Source organism: Acanthochromis polyacanthus, chromosome 21, assembly GCF_021347895.1.
Source record: "Acanthochromis polyacanthus isolate Apoly-LR-REF ecotype Palm Island chromosome 21, KAUST_Apoly_ChrSc, whole genome shotgun sequence".
NCBI classification, from domain to species: domain Eukaryota; kingdom Metazoa; phylum Chordata; class Actinopteri; family Pomacentridae; genus Acanthochromis; species Acanthochromis polyacanthus.
In genome coordinates, this window is record NC_067133.1 from 9379408 (window position 1) to 9406572 (window position 27165).

General features: G+C 38.2%; 2 protein-coding genes across 4 annotated transcripts in view; one reads left to right on the plus strand and one right to left on the minus strand.

Annotated features, from left to right (window-relative positions):
• LOC110950817 (disintegrin and metalloproteinase domain-containing protein 11-like) overlaps positions 1-15083 on the minus strand; it is a 33575-nt gene extending 18492 nt beyond the window's left edge. For 2 of the 3 annotated variants that reach the window (XM_051941206.1, XM_022193605.2), the window contains exons 1-11: positions 14439-15082; positions 13771-13952; positions 10040-10116; positions 9707-9773; positions 5087-5169; positions 4895-4958; positions 4747-4807; positions 3237-3412; positions 1465-1536; positions 1110-1276; positions 926-1010 (exon numbers count right to left, since the gene is read on the minus strand). In XM_051941206.1, coding sequence (XP_051797166.1) covers positions 926-1010; positions 1110-1276; positions 1465-1536; positions 3237-3412; positions 4747-4807; positions 4895-4958; positions 5087-5169; positions 9707-9773; positions 10040-10116; positions 13771-13952; positions 14439-14499 — 1095 coding nt within the window. In that variant the 5' untranslated portion in view covers positions 14500-15082. Of the gene's footprint in view, positions 1-925; positions 1011-1109; positions 1277-1464; positions 1537-3236; positions 3413-4746; positions 4808-4894; positions 4959-5086; positions 5170-9706; positions 9774-10039; positions 10117-13770; positions 13953-14438 lie in introns of all 3 variants that reach the window. The other variant, XR_002595676.2, reaches the window with a different exon arrangement.
• A 5490-nt stretch (positions 15084-20573) lies between these two features.
• Positions 20574-26604, plus strand: 42sp43 (P43 5S RNA-binding protein). Its single transcript, XM_051941261.1, has 8 exons — positions 20574-21198; positions 21272-21368; positions 21472-21560; positions 22789-22862; positions 23043-23123; positions 24441-24670; positions 24746-24799; positions 26165-26604. Exons 1-8 carry the CDS (start codon positions 20882-20884, stop codon positions 26414-26416), a joined length of 1194 nt encoding a protein of 397 aa, XP_051797221.1. The 5' UTR covers positions 20574-20881; the 3' UTR covers positions 26417-26604.
• The last annotated feature ends 561 nt before the right edge of the window (positions 26605-27165 follow it).

Genomic DNA, 27165 nt, shown 5'->3' on the forward strand with positions numbered 1-27165 from the left:
ACAGCTTGAATACACTGGTTCCAAAAGGGCTAAATGAGAATTAATCCAGTCAGAATAAGTCCATTTTTCTAATATAGTCTTATTTTAAAACTTGCAAATGTAGCTTCTGGTCCTAAAATGGAGAAACAACATCAGTGTTCACATGTTTTATAGAACATTTTGCAGAAATCTCATCAATCAAATCAGTTTGCAGCTGGAATTCTGATGAAATTTTAAACAAGACGTGTGGAACAAAGGCGATTTTAAAGAAATCTGACAATTTTAAGCTTAGTTTTGGTTAATTTTCCTGATTGATGAGAATGTCACAGATGATTAGTCCAAATATTGGCAAAAAGATGAAACACTGTAGATTTTTTTGTTTTTCAAAGTTTCTGGCTCGGACAAAAAAGTGTAATTTTCAGGATTTTTTAAACAACATGCCCTTCGATCAATGTTCCCATGTTTTACAGAACATCTTGAATAAATCCCAGTTTGCAGCAGGAATCCTGATGTTCTGTGGAAACACTGCCTGTAGTTCAGCCAAAAAAAGTCCTTGAATTTATATCATGTGACTCTTGGATGGAGCTGAGTCGCATGTGGTTTATTGGCTGCACCAAGAAGAGTGGAATAATTAGCTTTTACAGAATTTAATCAGGGCAAACTGTTAATTCATAGCAAAATTTTTAAACAAGACGTAGAAAAAAAAGGTGATTTTGGTGAAAACTTCTGATTTTAAAGTCAGGTTTGGTTAATTTTCCTGGTTGAACAGCACGATTAGTCCAAGAACTGGCAAAAAGATGAAACTCTGTTGATTTCTTTCTGTTTTCACAGCTTCTCGCTCTGATAAAAAAGTGTCATTTTGATGATTTTTTAAAGACAACATGCCATTCGATCTTGGCGGCGGTTTCTCAGAGGGTTAACTGGAATGGAACAGGTGTTTGCTCACCTCATTAATTCCTCCTCCTCTTGTCGGAGAACAAACTCCTCCGGTGTACGCCGTCCCGCTGCGGCTGCTGTGAAACGTTCGCCCTCTGTAGGTGCACAAAATGACAAAATGTAAAATAAAATAAAACCTCTCCACATGAATCCAAACGTCTTTTTTTTTGTTCGTTTGGTTTTTTTCCCCTCACGAGAAAAGATGGACGACATCGCTCTGCTCCCGGATGTTGTCCTTCCTGTACTTCATGAAGTTCTGCAGCGTGATCAGCGGGTCCTCCACCACCGGCATCATATTTTTAGAGTTCCACGTCTCCATGGCAACCAGCACGATCCTGGTGTTCAGCTGTTCCTGGTAGATCTGGGGGGAAAAAAACGCAAAATGCCCGTCAGTGCAGCGGAGGAATATCTGGGATAAACCACCTCCAGCAATGTAACAACAACAACAACAACAACAACAACAACAACGCTGGACAGGTGGTGTTGTGTGAAGCAGAGTTTAGCAGCAGAAGAAGGAGGATTAAAGCCCACAGATCTGTATTTACTCACCGTATCTGCAGTGTTGACCACAGCTTTGGCAAAGTTCTTGGTTTGGCTGCTTGAGCTGCGCAGCTGCACAAACTGCAGAGACAAAGACGCACAGATGGATTCAGAGACGCATCATATTTACACACATAAAACGCATTTATATTTATATTTGCACGGATGCTGTCTGATATATGTTGAAAGGATTTTATCTCCATGGATACCACTGATGTTGCTGTTCTACTGCTGAGAGTTTCTGATAAATGATCGCAACGTGAGAGCTGTTTTCTGTAAATGTTTACCTGTGATTGATCCCAAAATAATTAGGAAATTTTTAAAATTACTAATTTTTAATGGTTTGTAAATGCATTTTTAATTTTTAAAAAAAATGCATTTATGGTTGTTTTGCAGATTTTCTCTGTTTTGTTCAATAATGGAAAATTACCCCTTAAATTAAAAACACCAAACATGAAATATTTAAAAAAATATAATAAAAATATCTATATTTTTACATGAACTAATTTGTAATTTAGAAAATATATGAATATGAAAAAAGTTAATGTATTTAAATCAGCCAAAAAATCCTTATAAACATTATAAAATATTTGTCACTATTTGACAGAAAAAAACATGTAGATGAAGGGTAGAAAAATGTCCTGACATGCTTTATAAAAAAAATATTTTACAGCTTTTCACTGTTTTGTTAAATCACAAAAAAATCTTGTAAAATTACAGAAACAAAATAGTTTACATGTTGATTATGAAAAAACAGACCAAAACTGTAAATAATGTCCAAATACAAGAGATAAATAAGTTTTAGATTTAATAAAATACACTGCTCAAAAAAATTAAAGGAACACTTAAAGCACAGGGCACCAGTGGTGGACCTGCCAATTCCTGTGTTCTATGGCAAATGCCAGCCGAGCTCCACGGTGCCAGTCAGCGAGCACAGCGGGCACTAGAGGACGCTGGGCCCTCAGACCACTCTCATTACATCTCTTTCTGATTGTTTGATCAGAGACATTCACACCAGTGGTCTGCTGGAGGTCAGTTTGTAGAGCTATTGCAGTGCTCATCCTGGTCCTCCTTGCACAAAGGAGCAGATAGCTGTCCTGCTGATGGATTGAGGACCTTCGGCAGCCCTGTCAAGCTCTCCCAGACTAACTGCCTGTCTCCTGGAATCTCCTACATGCGTTTGAGAATGTGCTGGGAGACACAGCAAACCTTCTGGCAATGGCACACATTGATGTGCCATCCTGGAGGAGTTGGACTGTCTGTGGAATCTCTGTAGGGTCCAGGTATCGCCTCATGCTACCAGAAGTGACACTTACCCTAGCCAAATGCAAAACTAGTGGAAAAACAGTCAGAAAAGATTAGGAAGGAAAAAATGTCAGTGGCCTTCACCTGTAAACTCATTCCTGTTTTGGGGGTTGTCTCATTGTTACCCCTCTGGTGCATCTGTTGTTAATTTTATGAACACCAAAGCAGCTGAAACTGACTAAAAAGCCCCTCAGTTACTTACTTGACCAGATCAGTATCCCATGTTTCACTGATTTGATGCAATACTTAGATTAAAAAGTGTTCCTTTAATTTTTTTGAGCAGTGTATATCTTACAGATGTTTGTCATTATTTGAAAGAAAAAAATGTGTATATTAAGGACTGAAAACATGACATACATTTTAAAACTGACAAAGATGCACAGATGGATTCAGAGATGCATCACATTCACACACAAACGTAGTATTAGAAATGCAGGTGAAAGAAGAAAACCCCTCAGAACGGCCCTTTAACTCACCATGTCGTTGTCATTGACGACCATCAGCTCGATATATTTGGTCTCGGTCTGGACGGGGGGTTTTCTAGGAGATCTCTTGGATCTCCTCAGCCCTCCAGATGTCTGCTGCTCCTTTATTTGGTCCGATTGATCATCGTCATCTCCTCCGTTGCCCCAAACGCTCTCTTCAGTACAGTCTGTAACAGAAAGTAACAGAAATATCGCTGATTAACCCTCTGAAGTCCTGCACCGCTATGAAACAGAACCACCAGGAAGAAGGACTCAAATGTCTTCAGTGCAGTTTGAATGACAGAAATAAGTTTAAAAAATGAGGAAAAGTTGAATTAAAAGTCCCTGAATGTTTGTCCATTCCATTCATGGCTTCATGGTTTTGCAGAGAAATGCAGAATATTCGGATGTTTAGAAAATCTGGTTGCTGAAAGTGCATTATTTTTTGTCAAATATTAAGGTGAAACACGTAGAGTAATATTTGTGAATTTGATGTAATATCACAATCAAAATCTGATTTTTCCTCATAGAACAAAACATCACACATGATTAATTAAAAGATAATTCCAGTTTTAATTTTTTTAAATTTGTTTAACAGGATGTCATTACTATAAAAGCTTAATTATCCTAACTTTAAACGACGTGTGTAGTGTAATTTTTGAATCAATGCCACAATTGTAAGCTTAAATTTGGTGAATTTTCATGGTAGAACAACCTGTCACAAATGAGTAGTTCAAGGACTGTTGGAAAGCTGAAAATCCCACATTTTTTCTGTTTTTACAGTTTTTGGCTTTGCTAAATTGTGTCATTTTAGAGATTTTTTCAAACAAAACATGCTTTTCAAAACCAGTAATGCGTTTTGATGTCCAGATGGTTTTGTAAGACGCTTAATTTTCATCAAAATAAAATTTCCAGGCTTAAAACCTGTCATTTTTATGATCTGCATATCCACCTTAAAACATAATATTCATTATGTTATATTCAATGATTAACACTTAAATTTTCATTTCAATACCTTTTAAAAAGTATCTCTGGTGTGCACCCTGTCTTGAAAAATAAACCTTTTGAAATCTGTAAAACTCACTTTATCAAAGGTGTTTGATTGTAATAATTCAGGTAAAAAAAAAAACTGTGAAAAATTAGAGATGCATCACATTCACATACAAACGTAGTATTAGAAATGCAGGTGAAAGAAGAAAACCCCTCAGAACGGCCCTTTAGGGCTTATTGAATTCTCCTTTCTCAGTGATGTAGATTTTCTTTTTTAAATATTTTTTTGAATTTTGTTGACAAAAACGTTTCAATTTGCGGGTTTACTTGAGGAAAAACAAGCAGCTTCTGCAGGAAAAAAGGTAACATTTATTTAAAGTCACTGCAAAAATGCACAGCAGATTTGGTCTTTTTAAATCTAAATTAAGACTAAGAGCCAGCCGCCTACATTTTCATGTAACATCTACAAATAAAAAGCTTAGATTCAGGGGATTACTGATGTGTCAGAATGTAAAATATACATTTTCTATACCTGGGCAGTCGGGGGAAAGTCTGATATCAGGCATCCTGCGGATTAAGTGAGCACCATCATCCTGAAGCAGAAAGAGAACGACAAAACCATCATGCAGACACCAGTAATTAATCTGTTTTATGAGAATTATTATTTAGTAAATGCTTACCTGATTGCTCGCGTTGTGAACCGGCTCGATCCCGTAAGAGAAGAAGCCGTCGGAGAACATGCCACTGAAGAAAAACAAGACAAAGAGAACATTTTAAAAACACAGCTACATTTACAGCTTTGGGGCTAGTTGTGTATTTAAAAACTGAACAGGTATGAAGTATTTGATGTGATATCTGCATGTTTCCGGTACCAGAGGCCGTGGCAGGTGGAGACGGCAGCCCAGGACTGTTTCAATCCCCTCAGCCGGCCCTGGTAGTAGCAGTGTTCTCCTCCCTGTGGACACAAAGCCTCGTCAAACCACCACCCACTCATTAGACATCGTTTCAGGTCAACGCCGAGGAAAAACCTCCTCCTTTTCCCCGCCGTCGTGTTCGCGGCTCAGTTTGTGACCTACTTGTTCGGCTGCTCTTCACTCTGCTGCAGGTTCAACGTCCTCTTTAATAAATCAGAGCTCATTCTGTCCACACGGTTACATGTGAGGACGTAACATGGAAGAAGAAGAGCTGCACACTGTAAAAAATAACCTGTCTATTTTTACAGAAAAGATTTGTGGAGGTCTGCAAAGTCTCTAAATGAACATTTAAATCACATTTAATTCTCTATTCTCTTGTTTTGCAGAGAATTTATCATTTTCACGGTATTTTTAAGCAAATTTATGAAAAACGACAATAATTCTCCGTACCTAAATATGCAGCTCTTTACATAAAGGTTTATGTCCCTCAATTCCATGCTTTTTAAACACAATTAAAGCAATACTACTAGTAAGTATAACTTATTAGTTTTATGTTTATGCATACTCTCACATTTTCAAAAAAACTTTTATAATCTACAACAAAAGAGCTTCAGTTCAGAGCTTATAGATCTGTTGGTTTATTAAAATCAGAATAATTCAGGAAAAATCTGCAAAATACTGCTATTCCACTTCAGAACTGCTAGACTTTTTTGTTGTTCTTTTATTGAAGGTGTTTGATTGCAAAAAAATTATAAAAACAAAATTTTTAAAAAAAAAAACCTAAATCTGTAAAATAATTGAATTTTTTTTTAAAGTATCTGACAGCAGAACCTTTAGGTCTGTCAGTTTATTGGAGATTTATGGTCAATAAAATATGCAAATCCATACAATAAAACAGTTTTTCATCAGAACTTTTAGGATCAGTTTATTGTTGTTTTATTGTAATAACACACAGAAAAATTATCTCCGAAATAAAACTGTGCAGAATTTCGGTTCATTAATGGTGTTCAATTGCAAAAATAAACAAAAAAGTAAAATAAACATGTCATAAAAATAAATTAAATTGAAATATTTTACTTTATTTTTACAGTTTTTGTTTGGAAGCTCTTGCTGCCAGTCATTGTTTTTTATTTTTTACACATATATATATATTTTAGGATTTTCCTTTTTTTACAATGTTTGCTGGGAAGACAAAGGAGAATAAAAGGGGATCTGCTTCTTTAATACCTTTTAGCAGCTTTGACCAATGCTATCACTGCTTTACAAGGTCACAGCGATGAAGAAGAACCACAGTAGAGGTGAGACAAGTGAGAAAACACCGCTTCAACCGAATCAAACTGAGCTCAGCGGGAAGCTTCAGACTCACAACAACAAACCGGTGCGTTCTGAGCTTTGAGTGGGAATAAAAGGGGACAGATTTCAGTGCTGCCCTGAACGCATCGTGGCTGAAACGTCCAGCAGCATCGCATGAGGCTTCTGTCCAGCCGAGAGGCAATCTGTTCAGACTACAGGTCGCCTCCATCAGCCGAATTCGGCCTCCATCAGCTTCCACCAGCCTAAGTCAGTCAACATAAACCTCCATCGGTCAAATTCAGCCACCGTCTGCTTCCATCGTCCTCCATCAGCCCCCATCAGTCTAAGTCACCCACCATCAGCCTCCACCGTCCTTCATAAGCCTCCATCAGCCTCCAAAGCCTCTGTTAGCCTCTATCTGCCCCCACCAGCCTCCACTGGCCGTCATCAGCCTCCATCAGTCTCCACCAACTTTCATTTGCCTCCATTTGCCTGCCTAAGTCAGCCACTATCAGCCTCCACCAGCCTAAGTCAGTCAACATCAACCTCCATCGGCCAAATTCAGCCACCGTCTGCTTCCATCCACCTCCACCAGCCTCCACCGTCCTTCATAAGCCTCCACCAGCCTCCACCGTCCTTCATAAGCCTCCACCAGCCTCCACCGTCCTTCATAAGCCTCCACCGGCCTCCACCGTCCTTCATAAGCCTCCACCGGCCTCCACCGTCCTTCATAAGCCTCCACCGGCCTCCACCGTCCTTCATAAGCCTCCACCGGCCTCCACCGTCCTTCATAAGCCTCCACCGGCCTCCACCGTCCTTCATAAGCCTCCAACGGCCTCTGTTAGCCTCCATCTGCCCCCACAAGCCTCTATTGGCCGTCATCAGCCTCCATCAGTCTAAGTCAGCTACTATCTGCCTTCACCTGCCTTGAACAGCCTCCACCAGCCTCCAACAGCCTCCATCAGTCTCCACCGACTTTCATTTGCCTCCATTAGCCTCCATCTGCCTAAGTCAGTCATTATCAGCATCCAATGGCCACTACCAGCCACCATCGGCCTCCTTCAGCCTCCATTGGCCACCATCAGCCTCTATCAGCCTCTACCAGCCACCATTGTCCTCCATTGGCCAGCATCAGCGTCTATCAGCCTCCATCATCCTCCATTGGCCTCCTTCAGCCTCACCGGCTCTGAAAACAAACCCTCAACCACTAAAACTCCCTGAATTTCCCCCTCAGTGCTGCGGCTCATCTTCCTTTTCCATTAGCTGGTATTTTCCTCCTTCCTCTGCTCTTCCCTCCCTCCTCTTTTCATTCCTGTCGCTGCCAGGAACTTAATGACACTGCTGAGCAAACCGGTTGCCGTGGAGACAGGCCTGCGATTGGCCAGGAGGGCTGGAGGAGAGTTTGGAGGGATGGTGGGTGTGGAGCTGCCGGGTGGGCGGCTGCCGTTTCCAAACACAAGGAAACACCAGTCGTCCCTCCCGGCCAGCAGAACGCAGCGACGTTCCTCTGCTCCGTCCCGACCGACTGACATTAAAAAGGGTTTTCACGCTCTCCTGATGATGCATCTCCACGATTCTACACCGCTGGCGATCCTTTCTGCTTTTCTTGGCCGTCTGAAAGGCCACCACTGACGGGCAGGAATGTGCAGCCCAACATGGCAGCACAGGATGCACTTTCCAGAAATAGATAAAACAGGAAGACGACACCGAACTGCCCCAATGTCATTAAAGCATCACAACGGCATTTAATAGTTTGCCTTAACAAGTATAATTAATAATAATTTTAATATTTTTATAGAATCTGATAGCTAGAAAATATCTTACTTTTTGTTGATTTTTAAATAAGACAAGTAGGATCATTTCTGTGATTTTTAAGGAAATGTTACATTGGTCATAGATGAGTAGTTCAAGGATCATTAGAAAGCTGACAATCCAGAATTTTTTTTTCTGTTTTTACAGTTTCTGGTTCTGATAAACAGTGCAATTTTGGCATTTTTAAAAAAAATAACCATGTCTTTCAAACCTGTCAGTGAGTTTCGAAGTTCAGCAGGTTACAGCAAGGCGATAAATTTTAATTAACACACCATAAGTTACAGTCTTAAAAGCTGTCATTGCAGTAACCGCCTTGCATGAAAGTCATAGCTGAGGTGCCCAAAAGTTTTTAGTTTTTTGGAATATGAATGCAACAAATGGCTTCTTTTAAAGCCATTTTCAAAATCAGATGTAATTTTCATGAAATAATTTAAGTTTAGATTTAGTTAATTGACTCAATTCAATAGCATGTTACAGGTGAGTAGTTCAAGAACCATCTTAAAGGTGAAAAACCAATGCTTTCTTTTCAGTTTTTTACAGTTTGTGGTTTTAATAAACTGCATAATTTTGGCATTTATTTCAAGACTACATGCTTTTTAAACTAGTCAGAGAGTTTTGGAGTTCATAATGTAAGATTTAATTGCAACAACAAACCTGTCACTGTACAAAGAAAAGGGATTTTGATGAAATATTATGATGTTTAGCTTACATTTTGATAATTTTGCAAATTTAATGGCATGTTCCACATGAGTAGCTCAAGGATCCCCGTAAAGTTGAATATCTAATGATTTTCTGTGTTGTTACAGTTTCTAGCTCTGATAAATGATTGAATTTTGGCGATTTTTTTACAGAACACATGCTTTTCGAAGGGCTGCACAGTGGAGTAGTGGTTAGCACTTTCGCCTTGCATCAAGAAGATCCCCGGTTCAAATCCCAGGGTGGGCCTGGGATCTTTCTGCATGGAGTTTGCATGTTCTCCCTGTGCATGCGTGGGTTTTCTCCGGGCACTCCGGCTTCCTCCCACAGTTCAAAAATATGCTGAGGTTAATTGGTTACTCTAAATTGCCTGTAGGTGTGAATGTGATTGTCTGTCTGTATATGTAGCCCTGTGACAGACTGACGATCTGTCCAGGGTGTCCACTGCCTCGTCTGAGCTAGCTGGGATAGGGTCCAGCACCCCGCGACCCTAGTGAGGATAAAGCGGTGTATAGAGCATGGATGGATGGATGCTTTTCGAACTCACTGATGGCTTTGTGGGGTTCAGAGGTTCTATTACTTACATGAAACAGAAGAATTTGGTCATAAAATGAACCAGAATCCAGCTGAGGATGCATCTGACAACTTCAAAATCTTTAAAATATGCCGATGCTGCTCTAATCACCTCATGTATATTCGGATATTAGTTGCAAAAAAGTCACATTAACTCTCTAAAATCATGTCAGCAAACATCAAATCCCATGAACGTGATCTTACCACAGACTGTAAAGGTCTGCCGTCCTGGTTAAAGTGCCGTTCCACATATTCTGAAGACAGGAGGTGGCTGCGGAGAGAAAGAAAAGCACCATAAATATGAAGTGCAGTCAGATCAAGATGTTTTCCACCACTTCTGGCGGAGCAGAAATCACAGGAACCTCATAAACATCCAGCAGCGAAGAGCCACATTTCCCATCTTGTCGTGTAGCATAATAGAGGCGCTAAGTGCATTAGCTTAAGTGCGGGGAAATGCTAATGAGGACAGCTGCAGCAAATTAAGAGCAGCTACTGATCTGAGCAGGCAGGGGGAAAAACACTGAAAATATCACTGACTGGTTGAGCTCCAGGTCCAGAGTGAAGGTCTGTCCGAAGGCTTCAACCTGGAAGCAGCTCTGAGCCAAATGGACGGGCTGTGAAAAAAAATAAAGACAGGTGATAAATTACAGAGCAACAATACAAGAGTGTCACAAAGGCTCATGAATAATTCAGAGGAATCGATAGAGCTCTGAAATGATTAATTCAGAGTTATGGGAGGTTAAGAACTCCAGGATGGACAGATGGGTAATAAAAAGAGGTCTGACAGAGGGAAGGAGGAGGAAAGTTTGCAGCGAGGTGAGGAGACAGCAGGACGAGAGGAAGATTTACTGCAGACTGAACTCCTGCCAGCAGCTCTGATGTCAGTCTGCAGTGAATCACGAAGGATTTTACAATAAAAACGCTTCCAGAAATGATCCGTCCAGTGATGCAGACGACAGATTTCTTACTACCAGCTCAGAGACGACCACGCTGACACTGTAAAAACTCTAATAATCTGATGTGTAAAATTGCACTAATTATCCACATCAAAAATCTGGAAAAATGCAAAAAAATAAAAAATAAAAAAATCCGCATTTGAAAGAAATATCAAATTATTTGAAATTACAATTAAATACAAGTGAATTTTTTACTGTTATTTTTAAACAATTTTTAAATATTTTATTCAATCCTAAATCATAGGTAAAAATCACCAAAAAGTATTAATTTACAGATTAGCCATTAAAAACAAAAACACAGTCCACAACTGTACCTGATGTCCACACAAAAAATATTTTTACAAATACTACTTGTTCCCCATTTACAATGCTTGACCTTGAATGGAATATTTGACAGCTAATTGCCACTATTTGAAATAAAAAAAAATATGCAGATTAAATACTGAAAAAGATAAATAACTTTAATCAACAGATTTTTACTGTTTTGCTCAATTACTAATTTGGATAATTTTCCAAATCGTCAAACAAATCAACTGGAACTTGAGCTCTGGTTGGAGGTCATTAACCTCCACATTAGTCTTTGTCATGGTGCCCGTTGCTAGCTAAACTCCCACAATGCTCTCTGCTTCCTGGAGTCTGAGTGACGCCTCTTCTGGTCTCTACAGTATTAAACAGCAAGAGGCTCCACCTGGTGGAACAACCAGGTGCTACAACATTCTTTGACATGCATTTCCTTCATCTTCTGCTTAAGGCTTTAAGTTATTAACCGTAATTAATCATTTAATCCTCATCATCTCTAGTACAGACCTGTGTATGGACATCTGCATGAAGCCCAGAATTTAAGCGAGCAGACGGTCCAGTCTGTAAATGCGCCAATTGCACATGCACCGATAAAACAAACACTCATTATGAGGAGAGAATGTACCAGGAGGTTCTTTAACATCCACACAATTATATTTTGTCATTAAAACGGTTGCAATTCTAGTAGTCACTGTAGGACTTTGGAAATGCTTCCGCTTGTACATGCGCTGCATCGACTAGTAGCTACTTGATTTGCAAAAGATGCAAAGTTACAGCCTCTCAAAGACATCCATAGTTAGTTTTTCTACATTAAATATGAGCGATAGTATGACCATCAACACAGCAGACCCATGCACACCTGCTGTAGTATAAATAAAGTGGTCAAGTCCTCATTGGTTATGCAGAAACCATAAATTTACCAACACAAAAAAACCCAAAAAACTGAATTTTTTGGCGGACGATTTTGGCTCGAAAGCTGCATAGACGTATTATTCCACAGTCAGTTCATACAAGTTTTCATTAGCTGATTTAGGTTCAGCTGTTCTTTAATTCTGCAGGGTTGAAACCTACTTTGAAGGATTCTGGAAGCAAACTACGAAGACTGAAGCTGCAGAGATGGACTGAAACATAACTACCAAGACGTTGTTCCACCACAGTTCGACCGCCTCGAAAAACCGTTTGAGGAGACCCTTCATCATCGCTAAGACGAGAAGATTCATTTTAGACCAACCAATCCCACCACAACATCCTTTCAGCAGCTTTGCTTCAACAATACCACATTGTCGTTTTTCAAACCTCCTGCTGCAAGTCTTTCTGAGCCATTTTGGATTTTGAAATGTAAATTACTGATCATCTATCTTCGAAAAAAAAAAAAAAAAAAATCAATGCGCATTTTCACATGAAGAGAGAAGCAGACCGCAGGATTAATGTGGGAACTGCTCTCACTGTCAGAGCTTTTCTTCATGGATTTAGGATTTCAGACTCCAGCATGCAGAAATACATTTATGAGACACGTTTTGGTGAAAAAGCTTCACCAGATGAACAAAAAGTAAATGCGACCCAAAGTCTGTTAACAATAAAAAGGTAGATTACTAGGAATTAACCGTTTAAACCTATGAAGGAAAAGCTACATTCCTGAAAAATTTAAAGCTGAATTGAAATGAAACAGTCCAACTGAAGCGGTCATCACAAGAGCAGCACAACACAACCATACAGAAAGAAAAGATGCACAGTCCGGCTGGGGTTCACATGGACCCCCAAGGATTCTTCTAGATTTACACCACAAACCTGGTTGGAATCAAATAAGCCTTGGTGTATGTGATGGCAACTATGTGGGGACAACTACCTAAAGGGACTGAAAAATCCAACTTGTAAATCAAAAAATATGACACCTTATGGACCCCAGGTGCACTGATGAGGGTTATTACAAAACCTCAGACAGCATTCCTCTTATAATTTGTGTCATGAGACGCTGAAACAACCACGACAGGTGAAATTTTTTTTAAAAAGTGCTGCCCCATCAACGCAGCATGATGTGACAGAACAAGTTGAGCTCATCCCCTGCCGCTGCTAAATCTATCTGCTGCCTCCATCCAAGCATCTTAAATATTTCAGAAAAACAAAACAGGAGCGAGGAGGCGACCGAGGAACCTCGTCTGCTGCAAACGGTGTCATTATTTCTACCTCGGTGTATTTTATGCAGCTTTTTACTGATGTGTTGACTGTGATCTGCAAATATGTCACTCTGGTCTGCTTAGAGAGTCTAAAAGTGCTCCTTTTTTTTAAGAGAATTAAATGATTTCAGCTGTCAGTGGTTTAGAAATTACGTGATTTTAAAGCTTTTGATGGAATCTCATGTGCTGATGAGTGAATATTGAGCAAATCTACAGGCAATGTTGGTCAGAAAAGCTGAATTTTCTGCAGCAGCATCATCTAAAATGGGACTGGATGGGGATGGACCATGCAGCACTTCTCACTCAGGCCTGTTCCATAATTAATGGGGACATACTTCAACACACCACTGAATAATGAAGAGGGAGGCTTGTGACGCCTGAGTACTTCAGGAGCTTCATCGTGACGCCTAAAACTAAACTCTGCAAACGAAGCAGCTCGGGGTCGGGGTTTTTAATCATCAGAACTTGTTGCAGAATCTGGCAGCGTGCTGTGGACGTTGGCAGGGAACCTTCAGCGACTAAACTGGGTCAAAACGAGAAGCAGTGCTGCAAAGACACCACCCTGCACTGTCATCCAGGCTGCAGCTGAATGAGCTGCACGGTTTCACAGCAAAAAAAAAAAAAAAAAAAAAGCAGCTTTCTGTCATCAGAACTGCACCCAGAAAGGATGCACGCTCAGGAATACACCTGACTTTTCTGAATTTACTCATTTGCATGTGTGATTTTGAAGATTCTCCTCCACTTTGCATCTAAACTGCTGTCTTTTGAATGAATTAAAGGTGAGATTTCCCCTCCTCTGGGTGCCAAAATGCACAAAACAAGTCAAATCTGAGCTCACCATTGTGCCCCCGGTACCGTTCTTCTTCACCCTGGTATCCAACAAGTCGTGAGGCATCTCCTGCTCGGACTCGGTCTGCTGCACCAGCCGCTTCGGATACGTGATCTCCCCACCGTCCGGGCTTCCTGCCGGGGAGAACCAGCCCCACATGCCTCCATCCTGCACCGGGCTCCTGTCCACACCTGCAACCACGAGGGAGGAAATCCTCACTTAGTGCCAAGTTAGGGGTAAATCAGAGCCTTTATGGCGAAGAAACAAGCAGGAACGCAGCTAGAAGTGATGTATAAGTCACAATGAGATGGGGCTTTGCTGACCTAATTTAACAGATTTAGGTGGATTCATGTGCTGTAAAGGTGCACCTGTATATGAGGAAGGCCCAGAAATTAAAAGCTCATTAGTCAGGGTGCAGATTAATTGCCTGCTGATTGGCAGGTTTTTATCTGAGTGGTTTATCAGAGGAGGAAACAGGCTTGTGGGTCTTTAGGCTGCGGAGGAAATGTGTTGATGCAGCAAATCTGTGGGATTCCAGGCCAGTGGGGCTGTTTGGCAAAGACACCCAGCTACAATAAAAACTAGATCTAAAAAAAGTGCTGGTGAAGGCAGAAAAAAAAACAGAATGTGTGGATGCGAAGAAACGGCAGCAGGCAGCTCCCTCCTCTCTCACTTACCTGACACTGAGAGCCTCTCGCCCACTGCAGCAAAGACCAGGAAGCTCCACACCGCCTGCATGATCTTCACATATTCCCCCGGATTACTGCATCGAGAAGCCGCAGGATGTCACGGATGGGAGGCGAGAAGAAAGAAACAAAAAAAGACGGAGGGAAAAAAAAAATGCAGAAACGGTCGATCCGCAGCGAATCTGCTAAACATCCGACGACGCGCCTCCTCTCATCTCCTCCCGCTCCGAGCCGCTAATCGGGATTTGCATATCAGATTGATGGGAAAACGAGTCGTGGAGGCCTGCGGCGGGAGCGGATCAATACCGGTGCCGATCAGAGAGGCAGCGGAGAGCCGGACAGCTGAGCGCACGGCGGGCGCATCGCTCCGCAACGCTGCGCCGGTGCGTCCTGGTGTCTGGATGCGGCGGTGCGGATCTGCGGAGCTGCGGAACCGGAGGGGAAGGCAGGAGCGGAGAGATGCGCTGGGTCTGCGGCGGTGAGGAGGACACGTGGGACCGAGGTTCCTCCCTCAGCCCGAGCCGCCGCCTCCTCCTCCTCCTCCTCCTCCCGCCGTTGCCATGCAGCGCAGCGCAGGGAGGAGATGCGACAACCGGCGGCTCGAGTGCGTCCGGAGAGGAGCTTCAGAGGAGGATTAGAGGCTTAGCTGCCTTTCATTCACCCTGTCACACCGAGAGCATGAATGGATGAGAGTCTGGGAGTGGAAGTGACATGAAGATGGCAGATCTGCAGAGGAGGAAGGAGAAGAAGCACACCATGAAAACACTGTGATTGACTACATTTTAGCTGTTTTCATTTACTTCTGCAGTCAGTTACTGTATGGTTGATGTCTGGACAGCAGAATATGAGGTTTACTGCACTGACAGTATAACAAATTAAAAATAACACATTAAAGGCATTATGGAGGATGTTTTTTGTTTGTTTGTTTAATTTGTCTGATTCACATAAAATGAATATACTGACCTTTAGTGGACTTGTATGTATGGTCTCTAAAAGAATAAAACATTTTAAAAAAATAATTGTGGACATGGGGCAGGACCTGAAAAACATCAGCCAATCAAAGCGCTCGGACCGAGGCGTTTGGTTTGCTCCCTTTCCTGTCAATCAAAAATCTTCCGGCTCAGGCCGAGTTACGTAGATTACGTACGCCTTCGTAGTTAGCTGGCGACTTGTTTTGCTCATCTTTTTTTACATAATGGCAGATAAAGATCCAGGGGGACCCAGCCATAAAAGACAACTTCACGAGTGCTACGCAAGTTTCTGGAGTGGGGCGTTTCTTCGTAAATGTTAAGAGGGGGGAGTTTAGAGGGGGGTGAGGGAGAGGTTGTATGTGCGCATGCTCATGCTACGTTCAAAGTCGTAGGAAATGAAATCTCCTCTAATGCCTTTAAATTATATGACGAAGAGAATACTTTGCAGATTTCCCTGTTTTGTTCAATTACAAAAAAAACCATTGTGAAATCACAAGAAACAGAAAAATTTCTTGTACTGTAAATAAACTGGCAAAAAAATAAATATTAGAGTTTTTTATATTTTTAGAAATATTTGCTGTACTGTTTAAACTGGCAAAAATACATTTATTTTGTTTTCCTAATTTTGGAAATATTTGCTGGTTGAAAGAAATAATCTTACCCACTGTTTAATTGCACTTCATTTTGAACATATGTTAGTAAGTTTTGTTAAATTATTCATGATGTCCAGTAAAATCACAAAAAATAAATATTAATTTACACACTAGCTATGAAGACCCAAACTGTAAAGAATGTCCACATCAAAAAAATCTGTTGTTTTATTAATGGTAACATGTTTTATACATTTTATTCTTTTACTGCATTTACATTTGCAAATAAAAATAGCAAAATCCTTTAGTAACTGTAATTCTATTAATTTTACCAACTTTTTTGTTAAATTACAGATTATATCATGTTTTAAAACTTTTAGAGCTGCTGCAATTAATAATTTTTCAATGTTTGGACATTATATTAAACTTTTGTTTACTATTTTTAAATCACACAAAAAATGTTATTTTAAAGAAAGAAAGAAAAATTATGTATAATAATGATTGAAACAATTATTTTTTAACATATTTTCCCAGTTCAATTACAGACAGTACAGAGGAAAATCACTGATAATCTACTTTATAAATATATATTTTTTAAATCTGTATGTTTACAAGCATTTTAATCATTGCAATGCAAAAGAATCATTTTTCAGATATTTGCATATTTGAAAATGTCAAGACAATGATTAAATTAAAAATATGTATAAGCATTTTAGCTATATTAGCTAAAAGAAAAAAACATTAATTTACATGTTGACAGCATTATTTTAAAACAACAAAAACCCATAATGTCCAAATGGAACTATTTCTTTAAATTCATCTTATGCTGCTTTCCCTTGTTAAATTACAGAAAAAAATATATAGTAAAAATCACACAAAGAAAGCATTATTTACATATTAACTGACAAATAAAAGCAGAAAAAAACCCCAAAACCTCCACATCAATTTTTTGGTAGTAAATTAACAAAAATCTGATTATTTTCCAGAAACTGTCATTAGCCTATTTGGAGAAAAAAAATCTTTTTAAAGATTGAAAAATGGTAAATTATTCTACATATTTTCCGTTTTGTTAACTTAAAGATAACATCTGATAAAAGCCACAGAAAAATGTAATAATTTACATGTTGACTGCTAAAAATAAACAAATGAACAAATATAAACAAAAAACAAGTCAAAACTGGAAATAGCATCTACATAAAAAGTCTTATTTCACAAATAATGATTTGTTCTGTCACAATATGTGGCCATAAAAGCTTTACTGTGTTTGGATCAGCTGAAAAATAGAATTACTTTACAGATATTTGCAGTGTTGTGAGCATTACAGTATTTTAGTCATTTCAGTGCATTATTTCTTGTTTTCTTGACAATTTGTGTAGAATTTTTTTCTGTCTTTTTTCATATGAATTTTTCAGTAAAACACAAGAAATGAATCTTTCACAACAAATCTGCATCTGCATTTTAACTTTACATTAAGAATTGATGTTTTTGTTTGGTTCTGTTGGAGTTAAATCAAACTGAATTAAGATGAATTTAACAGGGTTTTTTTTTTTGAGAGTTTGTGGAATGCTTTTTGAATGAGCATGTTTAATATTTTGTCATAAGAGGTTTAAATAAAGTAATTTTCATCAAACTGTTGCAGCATTTTGCACAAATAAATGCTTCTATGACATGGAGGAATCTGCACATCCACTCCAGATTAGCCACAGTGAACATGCTTCAGTGATTAACACCATGGATCCTTTATGAGTTTAACCCTCAAACCCACAATAAACCATCAAACAATCGAGCGGCTCTCCGTTGGGAACCATAAACCTGGACCTGCAGGATCTTCTTCTTCCTAATGGAGGCCCATTGTGCACCGACGGATCCCCTGAATATTTCATTCTGACGCTAACAGGGACTGAAGGTGGAGCAGAAAGAGATGGAGGCTGCAGGAGAAGAAGCCAAAAGCATCCAAGTCATCCCCAAAGATGGGAAAATCTGCAGGAATGCTTCAGTTTTCATCACAGAAAGCTGCTGCAGATCATCAAAACAGTGATTGGTGGGGATTCTGGAGGTTTAAGAAGTTTTCAATGCTGCATAATAATGAGAAACAATTACTTTACCTTCGATTTTAGAGCTCTGAGCAACCGTTTCCCCTTGCTTTAAATTCAGCAGAGGCTCAGAAACAGCTGAAATGTGTGGCGGGGTTCAGGAAAGACACAAATCTTTGCATTTTAATCAAATGTTTAAGGTGAACAATCATTTCCAGAGGTCCTTGTGTGATGGAGACACACCGCCCTCTGCTGAGCATGGAGCGGCATCACACTTTCAGCTTCATCTGCAGGCTCGTGCAAATTTAAAGCATTTAAAAGTCCACAAATGTGCTGGTTTCTTTTGGAAATGAAATTCTTCTGCGGCAAAAAAATCTCTCAGCGTGTAGATTTGAGTTTTATTTACACAGTGGTGTCTAAAAAGTGTCATCATAAAAAGAAAATCGTGTTTTAAGTTGGAGTTTTGCTCTCAAAGTGTTGCTTAAGATTCTGTTCTCATATCAATTTATTTAAATAACTCTCAGTGATCAGCTTTTTAACGTTTGTGCTTTCTGTAAACTATCCTACTTTGCTGAACTGCTGCAGGAAAACAGTGCAAATAACACTGATGCAGTTCAAAATGATTCATGTTTGTGCTAGATTTTGATTTATAGTGAATTTTAATGATGCCAGCAGGTTTATTCTGGATGGAAATGGCACAAAAAGGCGACAAAATACATTAAGAGAAGATGTGAAAGAGATTATTGATCAATTCGATGATAAACATGTTTTTTATTTTTTTAACTAAAAGTCAAAAATGATTCAAATGCATAGTTATTGTCATCAGTAATTTTTGTAAACAATAATATGCGTAAACTAGTGATATTAAAAGTTTAAATAACATAAATTTACAGTCTAATGTTACAAAAGAAGAAAAATATCATTTGTAAAAATATTAATTTTAAAGTGAATTTCTTTTAAAAACAGCTTTAGCCTGTCTTTTGTGCGCTGTCTTTAAAGTTAACATGCAAATTCATATTGTTTTTTCTGTGATTTTACAAGAAAATATCAGTAAAAAAAAATCTGTAAAATATCACTTTTGAAACAGGTTCACAAACCAACCTTTTCTTAAAAATAGTATTTTAACATCATTTTGCTGATTGAAATACAGTAAAATAAAGTGATTGTGCAGTTAAACATTGCAAACGAATGAAATAGCGTTTGTAAAAATACAATATTTTGATGGGATGTTACTGACAGTTTCAGCATGGGGGTTTTTCTCATTCTTATTTTTAATTTTTTAACAGTTAACATGTAAATTCATATCATTTTCTATGATTTTTCAAGTTAAAATTTGTAGAAAAAACATCTGTAAAATTACATTTTTTGAACATATCAGCGTTCGATTTAGACGGTTGCCAGCACCGGGAATGATCATAGACTGTATATAAAGTGGACGTAGCATCTGGCTCCAGAATTGAAGCCCACCCGGAAGTGTCAAAAACTTGCAATATCACGCCGTCCGCTAGGGTTGGCTCCATCCAATCCAAAAGCTTTTGCTCCATAGACCCCAATTCATTTTTGGAAAAAATAAATTTTGATAGACTGATTTTCTACAGCTCAGGATTTTTTTCCTGTTAGTTTTCATGGTCAAAATGAGAGATCAGGTGGCCGATCTCAAAATAAATCAATACTGAATTTTAAATAAATCGTTAAAGTTGGCGGAGCCAGGGGGCGTGGCTATACTTGATTGACAGCAACAGAAGCCTCTGCAGTAAAATGTGGGCGGGATAAGAGAGTCCTCAGCCAATCCTGCCCCTAGTTGCTCTCCGGTCCAGTCTGTTTGATGACGCTTTTTACATCACTGGCTCCAAAAAATCCAAAACGGCGACCAGGAAGTAGCAAAATCCGGGCTTCATTTTCTCGGCGTTGAAACCAACGGGTGAGGTCACAGTTAGTTTACACCTGGGAATGATAGGAGGTTGATGACATCATACAAAGTGGCTGCCTCCATGAAGAAAACATGATACGCGGTTCAGCTCGATCGAGCGGATTTGGACGGTCGCCGGGTCGCCATTTGCAACTAAAAACGTCGCAAATGGCGACCTGGCGACCACAGATTTTGGATGGTCGCCATCAGCCACTTTGTGTGATGTCATCAATCTCCTATCATTCCCAGCGCTCGTGGAGACCTGGCGACAGTCTAAATCCAGCGCTGCATATTTACCATTTTTTCAGTCCCGAATACACAACTTTTCTTTAAAATAATGCTGCAGACATATTATGCTTTCTGCAGATGAAAATACATTCAAATGAGATAATTTTACAGCAAACATTATAAATGGTTACATTTACAATGTTGAATTACTATTTGTTAAATATATACAATTTGGATGCTTTGGCCTGCTCTTTAATTAATATTTCATATGTGATTTTACACACCTTTTTTTTTTTAACAAAACAGAGAAAGTCCATGTTAAAAACCCAGAAAAAGCTGTTTTTACAGTGTAGTAATGGATGAAACTCATCTCTAACTCTTCCTCTTACCTTGTTTTTTGCTTCTTTTGTCATTTCCATCCATAAGAAACCTGTAATCACAAACCATAAATTCATATTAGTGATGGATTCTGAGTAATTCCTGGTTTAACTGTAGAAACTGTTCTGGAGCAGCTGCTTCGTGTTCACTTTGTTTCCTCTAATCAGCTTCATTCGGTTCAGCTGTGTTCGCTCTGGTTCACCTGCAGCCAATTAACTCTTCCAACGGTTTTTTTTTTTTCTTCTTCTTCTGGAGCCTATAAGACCCGCTCCACTGCAGGGCTTCTTCTTCCCATAGAAGCTTCCAGGTCGTCTTCAGCAGGAACATGAACGAAATCCAGGCTGGGAAATCCGCCGAAGCTACGCCGAAGCAAACTTTCAGCTGCACGCAGTGCGGAGCGACTTTCGCCAAACATGGGAGGCTGAAGGAGCATGAGACGGCGCACACCGGGGCTGTAAGGCACAATTTCCCGCATTTTGCACACAAAACTGAATATAAAAGGGCATTCTTGAGCGCTAAAGTTGCACCAAAACGTCCACAGCGTCCGTGTGTGTGCGAAGTCGCCGGCTGTGGGCGCAGTTTCACCAGAAAAGCGCACCTGAGCCGCCACGTGCTGCAGCACGGAAGCATCAAACAGTTCAAGTAGGCTAAAAAAAACTAATTTATTTTACTTTCTTCTCACTGTGTGCTCATTTCTAACTTGTAATCTGCGCAGGTGTAAGTTCTCCACGTGCTCACAGAGCTTCGCGAACGCGGGGAAGCTGAAGCGTCACGTGGGCTACGCTCATGGAGACAAGGACCAGTACTTCAAGGTAGGTTCAGGTTCATCCAGCAGATGGCGCCACAGCATTTAGCTGCCAGAATGATGAGGAATAAGCAGTGTTCAAGCCTCTGTTTTTTATTCTCCTCGCGCAGTGCCAGCAGCCAAACTGCTCGTTGACCTTCAGGAAGCGCAGATTGTTTAAGTTGCATCTGCAGCAGCATGGAGAGTCTCCGAATTTCAAGTAAGTCTGGTCCATATTTTACTGTCCAGTCCCTCAGATTATAGCAAGGTGCTCAACTACAAGCTGACACATTTGTTTTCTGTTTAGTCAACTGGCAGATAACCTCTGGTAAAATCACAAAAGCATTAATTTACATGTTGGTTGTTTTAAAAAAAAAAAAAAAAAGTCAAAGCTGTAAATGTCCACATCAAAATGAGTATTTTTACAAATGGTAAATTGATTAAAAAAAACAGGATCTTCGTAAACCAGCGAAATATGTCTACAAGTTCGCCAGTATTTAAAATAAATCAGATATAAAATTGAAAAATGCGCGGATATCTAGTAAGTGTGAAAGAGGCCAAAAATCTCAAAGTAAATATGAGCATTAAAACAAATCTGTTTTTTTAAATAAATCCTCACTATTTATATATTTTTTAAAAGTGAGCAAACGTATAATTTTATAAATGTTTGCCACGATTTAAAATCGTATGACAAATGTACAGATATCTAATAAGAGCATTCTTAAACAAATGGACCAATATTGCCTTACCAAATTTCCAAATAAAAGTACATTTAAAAATAAAAAATCTAAATAAAATATATTTTAAAAAGTAATTAAAACCTCTGTATTTTTTAAAAATAAAAATTCCAATTTCTATTTAAAAGAAGCAAAAACATAATCTTGCAAATGTCGGCTGCTATTTAAAATCATCCAAATTTGAAATAAAATGTACAGATATATAGTAAATAGCATTTATTAACAAACTGTTAAACAGACCGAAGCTGGCCAAAATTTCCAAATAAAGTAAATCAAAAATAATAAAAGTAATACTTAAAACATCAAAAATGTTTTTTTAAAAATGTTTCTTTTTATAGCAAAACATAACTTTATAAATTTTTCCCATTTAAAATAAAGCATCTGAAAAATTGAAAATGCACAAGAATAAAATAAAACCTGTTAACCTACTTTTTTAATAAGCAGAAATACAAATCTACATATTTGCTATTTCAAAGAAATGAACAATGGTAACTTATAAAGTTAACTGGTAATCACAGAAGATGAATTTCAGTGTTACTAAAAACGCAGAACTGTTGCTGCACTTGTGTGAAAATGAGGCGGCTAATTTTTTTCTTAAATGTTTTTTTTTTTTTTTATGAATGTGACTCCTCCGGGATCAGAAAAATGAGTGACTGTCCTCTGACTGTTAAATATATTTTTACCTTTTCCCGTCTCCTGTGGTCCACCGAGGTGTTCAAAGGACGGATGTGGAGCTTCGTTTGACTCCCACATCGCCCGTAAAGCCCACGAGAAGAAGCATGCAGGTGGGTTTATTTAATCTCAGCAGGCTTCTTTCATCAATCCTGGTGAAATTCTTTCATTAAAATAGAATTGTGACTGCATTTGCATGTCACCATTTCCTGCATCTGAGATGTTTTTCCAGGACAAATGGAACCTGTTGAATGTGGCTCCTGAAGGATAAAAGCAGCGGTTTGTTTCTGCAGGTTACTGCTGTCCTCGTGCTGACTGTCAGGTGATAGAAGTCACCTGGTCGAAGCTGCAGAAGCACCTGGCCAAACACCCAGGTAAGCTTAAAAACAAACCTGTAGGAAAATATGTTTGTTTGGAAATAAATTTAACTATTAGGAGAAGGCTATTAAAGAGATTTTCCTCCTTTTGGTAAATTACGAGTATTCTCTAGTGGACACAGGCAAAAAGGTTAATAATTTACATGCAAATGCTGAATAAAGATGCCAAATGTGCAAATAACAGCTACAATTTATATTTTTACTAAATGATTAATCATTGTTTTACAATGTTAGACTTAAAATGACTTTAATTAAATCTGCAAAGTATGGAAATTTGCTATTATCTGAAATGCAAATTACATGAAAGACTGGAAAAGTTTATTCATTTACATGTAAATTATACAAAAAGTCAAATTATAAAAAAATTTAATCTCTTCGTCCAAATCGTAAATTAACAAATAGAAATGAAACTGATTATCTAGTAAAAACACAAATGTATTAATGTAGTTTGGAAAAAGCCAAAATTATACATTTCTGCATTTAAAAATATTTTTAAAACGAGTAGTAAATATATTGATAGAAATGAAAAGGATTTACATGAGCAAAATATAATTTCAGATTTGTCATTAGCAAAACAAATTTTTTGATATAAATATTAGTGCTGGACAGATTTCCTGTTTAAATTCCAGATTTTTATTAAAACCACAGAAAAGTACTAATTTACACGTTAACTGTAAGAGCCAATTGTACAATTCTGCATTAGAAAAATGTTTTTAAAGTGATAATGAAATGATTTGCATAAGAATCAAAAGAATTGGTATAAATATTTTGACTGAAAGGTTTTGTGTTGAATTACAGATATTTAGTAAAAACTTACTAATTTACATGTCAATTGTTCAAGAAAGAGGCAAAATTGTACATTTCTACCCCTCAAATGTTTTAGAAATTATAAACCTAAAATGGGTTTACATTAGCAGCAATACAATTAACAGATTTGTCATCAAAAGAATTGGTCATGAATGTTAAATATTTTTTTTGACAGATTTTCCATGTTTTTGTTAAATTATAGATAATATCTAGTAAAAATTAAAATGTCTTTCAAACATGAGAAATCAGGATTACAAATGATAATTTGTTCTCTTGCAGCATTTGACTGTAAAGTTGCTGTTAACTGTATTTAAATCCTCTAAAAATGTATTTGACAGATATTTGCAGGCAGTTTTTTGTTTTTTTTCCCCCAGTAATTAAATGCTACATTGTCTTTTCTTTCTAAAACCTTTGCTGCCAGTCCTCACCTGTTTTATTAGTGTTTTTTTTTTTTTTTTATAAAACTATGGTTGCTCTGCCTCTTTGTAAATCATTTTCACGTTTCAGTGTCCCGTCCATGCAGAGTGTGCAAGAAGGAGTTTAAGAAGGTGGATTCTCTGCGTAGACACAAGCGGATCCATTCGTCCCATAAGCCGGTTCTGGTTTGTCCCAGAGACAACTGTCAGGCGTATTTCTCCACCACCTTCAACCTGCAGCATCACATCCGCAAAGTCCACCTGGAGCTGCTCAAGTACAGGTGTCCCTTCGCCGACTGCCCCCGCGTGTTCGCCATGAGGGTCAGTGTCCAAACAAACCAGCAGCACATCTGTCTGAATGTTTGTCCAGCTTCTTAAACCTTGTTTCATCCTCAGGAGAGTCTGAGCAGACATCTGATCCGTCATGATCCCAGCGCCGTCAGCCCGAAGGTAAAACCTGTCAGCGTGGAGTTTTACTCTAAACCTGATGAAAAGTGACTCTTTACAGGAAAAAATAACTTTAAATATGAACAATTTACTGAAGAAATATTAATTCATGTATCATAACAGGTGATGCATCACATCTGTATTTTTATTGCAAAATTAAGGACTGAAGTATTTTTAAAAAACTATTAGATTTTCCCTTTTAAAGACAACTATTAAAATTGCAGAATAAAATTAAATATAAATGTTTTTAAAAGGGGTTAATTTTGTACATGCAGTAACATTTTTTTTCAGATTTGTTTACTGTAAAATCACTAATTTTTTTCCTCTTGAAATTGGCTAAAGCAACACAATTATTTTTACAAATGGAATTAAACATTAAATGACACTTTTACTATATTAAAAAAAAAATCCAGAAATTGAAAAATGAATGACTGAGAAGTTTAACTATTTACAGATTTTCCCTGACTAACTTTACTTGTGAAACTGCAGGAAAAGTGACTAAATGTTTTGTTTTTAGGGTCAAATTTGTTCGTGCAGTTTCAAAATTTTTCAGATTTTGTTTACTGAAAACAATTTAATCAAATCAGCGAAAGCAGCACTTTTTACAAATGGTAATAGAGCATTTAATGACATTTTACTGTATTTTAATTTGCAAAACTTTTTTCCAGAAGTTGAAGAATTAAATTATTTTCTTACAGATTTTCCCTATTTATTACTCTGTAGATAACTAATAAAATCGCAGAATAAGTGAATTTACTCAATTTATTTTAAAAAAGACCAAATTTGCACATAAAGTAACCGCTTCAAAAATTGTTGCTTTGTTTATTTGCTAATTTCTCTATTTATGTATTTTTTTCCAGATTGAAAGTTAAGATATTTAACTAAACCAACATTTTTTGTTTTTTAAGCTGCAGATAATTGAGAGAAAAATTAGTAAATCTACTAAAAACAAATATTACTATAGACTAAACTATTTAAAAATGGTAACGTATTTAAGAAATTTTTTGCTAAATTTTATAAATATTTTGCCATTAGTAAATTTACAGAAATAGGCCAAACTGTAAATATCCACTTCAAAAAGAAATATTTTTAAATTTTAACTTGTTCTTTTGTGTCTTTAAATCAGAAAAAAAACTAAAGTTGGACATTTGTCATAATTTGAACATTACATTATGGATCAAATGAGTGTAAATGGATTTTAACTGAATGCTGTTTGTTTAAATCGGCTAAAATACTTTAACAGATGTTTGAATTTTAGTTGTTTGTTTTTTTTCCACTTATCAGTTTAGTTTTGCAGTGTAGGCTGCTGAACACATGAGAAGCAGGATGTTGGTGAGTAAAAATGAAACTTTCCTTCATGTGTAACAGAAACGTCAGCGGCCAAAGAAGTGGTGGCAGCGGCGTCTGAACGGACACCAGCTTCCCCTGGTGGAGGAAAACCTGAACCGACTGTTCGCCTTACGGATGAGACTCTCCAGGAGAACCAAAGTGGAGACAAACCTGTCGGGTCTGTTCAATGAGCGCAAGATTCCTCATTACGTGGACCCGGAGGTGAACCTGCGAAGCCTGTTCACCATCAAACGTCCAGCAGAGAAACCCGAAGCTGCAAAGGTGAAATAAAAAGGTTTTCTGTCATATTTAGAAAAAAGAAAATTGGGTCTCTTTAGTTGAGGTTTCATAATGTAGCTTCATACATGAAATGATAAATGTGACATTGGACGCTGATTTACTTTCTAAAGACTGCAGGTCTTGACTGGAGTGTTTGTTTTGTGACTTTGTCGACCCAATAAATTGATTTCTCATTCTTGCTCCGTGCTGTTTCAGTGTCTGGGTTCAGCTGCACAGTCCCAACATTTGTTTGTTGGCTTTCATTTAATTGCATCTGAGAGCCTCTTGTTGCTGGCAGACAGCTGTTTCTCCTCCTGCATCCATTTTCTTTCTTTTGTGCTCTTTGCCTGCAAACATTAGTTGATATTTGGAGCTCATGAAATATGAACAGAGTCACACATGAGTAAGAGCTGAGTCACAGATCTGAGGTTGGGATTTCTAGGCTTTTTTTTTCTTTTCTGGCATCTCTCATCACTGTGCAAAAAAGAATTGAGTAAATCTGGCATCTTTTCCTTGTTTGTCATCCATAACTGAGATTTTAAGGTTTAGTCTGACTTGTCCCAGCAGATACTTAAACAAGGCTTCCTCACAGCTTTGCTAAAGAAGCACATTTACTCTAAAATTCTCACAATGCAAATAAAAGTCAAAATAAGAGTTTAAATTAACTTGGAGGTTGAATAGGAGAAAGTTCACATTGTTGAACATTCAAACACTGCAGGATATTCTTGGAGCAGTAAAGGAGCAGAGCACCAATTTCTATG

Bases quoted from the DNA above. Each gene is read 5' to 3' on its own strand.
- 42sp43 (XM_051941261.1), top strand. From the start codon at position 20,882: ATGAACGAAATCCAGGCTGGGAAATCCGCCGAAGCTACGCCGAAGCAA. The intron at 21,199-21,271 runs GTAGGCTAAAAA...TAATCTGCGCAG, and splicing joins GGAAGCATCAAACAGTTCAA to GTGTAAGTTCTCCACGTGCT. The intron at 23,124-24,440 runs GTAAGCTTAAAA...TTCACGTTTCAG, and splicing joins GCACCTGGCCAAACACCCAG to TGTCCCGTCCATGCAGAGTG.